At 41.1% G+C, this 3,580-nt stretch overlaps 1 protein-coding gene across 1 annotated transcript; it reads right to left on the minus strand.

Annotated features, from left to right (window-relative positions):
- Positions 1 to 474: 474 nt before the first annotated feature.
- LOC106883541 (uncharacterized) lies at positions 475 to 1,101 on the minus strand. The gene has a single exon (XM_014934575.1). It carries the CDS (start codon positions 1,099 to 1,101, stop codon positions 475 to 477), a length of 627 nt encoding a protein of 208 aa, XP_014790061.1.
- Positions 1,102 to 3,580: the final 2,479 nt, after the last annotated feature.

A 3,580-nucleotide genomic window follows, 5' to 3' on the forward strand; every position in this document is an offset into this window, starting at 1 on the left:
ATATATATATATATATATACAAGGAGACCAAAATGGTGAAGAAAATTAGCTCCTAAAATAGGGGTTGGCAGTTTGGCAATGACAAGTACCCACGGTGTAGTCCTAAGTCCAATGTTAGGGACTGTTCACTGGAAGTTGGAATCGGTAAGTGGTTGACTGCCTGAAGACAGACTGGTGTTTCTTTTCTGTTGCCTGAAGTTCAGGAAACAGGGATTATGTTGACTTCCATGCTGGATCTAAAAAGAAACGCGTGCCTGTTACATGATCACAGATGAAAAATAGGCGACTTTGTGGATGAGAGCCAAGAACTTCTGTCACGTTCAATTCCTGGCTGTCGTTTCTGAACGGGGTGCTGAGAACAAGCATGGAGTCATGCATTTCTGTATCCATGTTCCAAATGTGCAGTGGTATGCCTACCAAATCAATGCAATCAGCTGCTACTTCAACGAGGGATACCAATGATAGAGCTTGTATCTACGCTGTCAGGGCTTGTATCTGTGATGCCTGCTGCATCATCAATGAGCACAAGTCCGAAATTTTGGAAGCACTGGTCAAAGAAAGGAAAGGATTTGTAGAAGGAATGGCTGGCGTCACAGTCGATAAATATTTATGTGGTACCTCGGCAAGTTTGTCTGCAAGCTCAGCCAGTTCCTCAACAGAAGTGGATTCTCTGGTGGAAGCCAGGATTACCTGTGTGTTGGAGGGCAGGCGCTGGAGAAAAAGCTGCTTAAAGATTTTTTGGTGGAGGGTCATTTCTCCCAGAAGCTGCTTCATTCTCCGTTGAAGCTGGAAGGGCATTCTATCTCCTAATTCTTCCAATGTAAGGAGCTGGTGAAGACGCTTTTGTTGGGACTTCGAAGTCTTATTGATAAGGGTGGTTTTGAACGTGTCATATGATGTGGAACCGGGTGGTGCTAAAATGAGATCTCGGATCACATTCATGATCTCTGATGATAGTGAACCGGTCATGTGTGTAAGGCGAGCCACATCGTTAACTATCCAGTTCGAAGAAAACTGGGCCGCGATATGATGAAACCACAATATGGGATCATGCATCCAGTATGGTGGAATCTTCAGCATAACTGCTGCTTGAAATGCCATGGATGAGTTCTGGTAGAGGCATGACAACTAATCACAGCAATTTTCCAATTCATGTTCAGTGATGCTTGATGTGAAGGCTGTTATTCTTCGTTGGGGTCACCAAACGTAGCGGGATGTGTAGAGAAATGTGATGTTGTTGATGGTTCAATGTACATTGTTGGGCGTAGCAGATGAAGATAGGCATATTGGACCAACATCAAAGGAAAACAATGAAGAAAGTGTCAGAGTGTAGTTTAAATAATTTATTTGGTTAACAGTTGCATTTACATGCTGGATACAAAAAGCCTGATTTGGAATATCAATAAAGGCCACTACATAAAGTCGCAAACTGCTTCGAGTCAACAAAGGAGAAAGCAGGAGAAATAGAATGCTGATTTGATGAGAGAGTACAAGGCATATTTGGTGTCTTTGTGTGCTCTCTCTTTACTCTTTTACTTGTTTCAGTCATTTGACTGCAGCCATGCTGGAGCACCGCCTTTAGTCGAGCAAATCAACCCCAGGACTTATTCTTTGGAAGCCTAGTACTTATTCTATCGCTCTCTTTTGCCGAACCGCTAAGTTACGGGGACGTAAACACACCAGCATCGGTTGTCAAGCGATGTTTGGGGGACAAACACAGACACACAAACATATACATATATACGACGGGCTTCTTTCAGTTTCCGTCTACCAAATCCACTCACAAGGCTTTGGTCGGCCTGAGGCTATAGTAGAAGACACTTGCCCAATGTGCCATGCAGTGGGACTCAAACCAGAACCATGAGGTTGGTAAGCAAGCTACTTACCACACAGCCATTCCCATGCCTATATGTGCGTTGATCATTTGGTCATTTCGTGTTGTCTTTCTATCTTGTCTGTTCATGTTCTGCAACTGTCTTGTGTTGCCGGTCACTGCTTGCTCATCTTTGGTTACGTGGCTAACTGCTTGCTGGTAGCTTTCTATCTGGCTCTCTGACATGTGTCTAAGGAAACTGTATTTATAATGGTCATCCTAGCTAGAAAGATAGATATACCATAGGAGTAGTTTATACTTATCTAGGTCACTTGCTGTCCATCTGAACCCTCTGTGACACTGCTCAGGTCGGAGGTTGAGTGAAAACTCATCGATCACTTTTTGACAGGAATAAGACATTTCTTTTGTGCTTGTTCAGCCAGTGGTGGATCGTGCCATCGGGGATTTCTAGGATTCAGTTTCGAATCTCAGCCTGGAAAACAAAATGTAGTTTTCACATATATAAAGATATATTACGGAGATGTACTTGCATAACAAGTGACCTGATCTGAGATTGTGTGCTGAAACAAAAACAATTGCAGCGTGAAAGGTGCTTATAAGTCATTTAAAAATACACAAAACTGTTAGATTCACTTCAGCATTTAAATTTAATTTGACAAAATATTTTCGTCGCTTTGAGATTGTGACCTGATCACTGACAAAATTTCGTGTTTATAAAGATATAGTATTTTACTATATCGTAGGGCTAACCAAAGCCTTGTGAGTAGATTTGGTTGATGGAAACTGAAAGAAGACCTCCGAATATATGTAGGTATATATTTGTGTATATATAAATGTATGTATGTTTTTATGCAAACATAATATATATACATATATATACACACACATACATGTACGTATATATGCATATACTCACATATTTTTGTATTATTACATGATTGAACGCATGCGTCATCTTTGCAAGTAAGTTTTAACTTTATATTTCTGACGCGACTCTATCTATCTTTGTATCATTCTACCCATCTCGTTCTCCCTTATGTTGTTCTTCGCCTCTCCTCTTCACTACTATATCTCTCTCTCTTCCTCCGTCTCTCGTTGCTCACCTATATTCTACTTTCTCGCCTTTTATTCTCTCTCTAACACTCTTTCTCCTAACCCCTCGCTGGTCACATGTGTCCGGCTTTTGCCTCCTTTCTTATCTTGGCTACTGCCAAACTAGCACGAACTTCTTCTCTCTCCCTTCCAGTTCGTCTCGTCACAGCGTTCAGTATACATATGTAAGGGACGACCGTGCGAACTCATAAAAGGAGAAATGGTGACGAATGGAAAAACAGAGGACTCCTTTTATTTAAACGCGTCACACGGTCGAACACACAAATATATATCTAATGATGATATACATGATATGTTATGCGACGATAACATGGATGACCAGCAATGAAAGACCACAACCGTATTAGATGAATAACAGAGATATTTATTGTAGCGTTAAAGATGTATGTCTGTGTGAGAGTGTGAATGCGACATATAAGAACATAATCAAAGACAGGCCGTCGTACAAAGAAAAGTATGTATGTGAGTGATACATGTATGCGTATGTGTATTATTACAGCAGATAGAAAGAGAGTCAATAACACGTGAACAATTATACCAGTTCTTGGGTACACAATAATATGAATCTGTATGTGAAGTGAGTTGGCTGAGTTTGGCAGAGCTGATCACTAGTTGTGATGTCGTGGCATCGAT

The sequence above is a fragment of the Octopus bimaculoides genome, unplaced genomic scaffold, assembly GCF_001194135.2.
Source record: "Octopus bimaculoides isolate UCB-OBI-ISO-001 unplaced genomic scaffold, ASM119413v2 Scaffold_319118, whole genome shotgun sequence".
Classification (NCBI taxonomy): domain Eukaryota; kingdom Metazoa; phylum Mollusca; class Cephalopoda; order Octopoda; family Octopodidae; genus Octopus; species Octopus bimaculoides.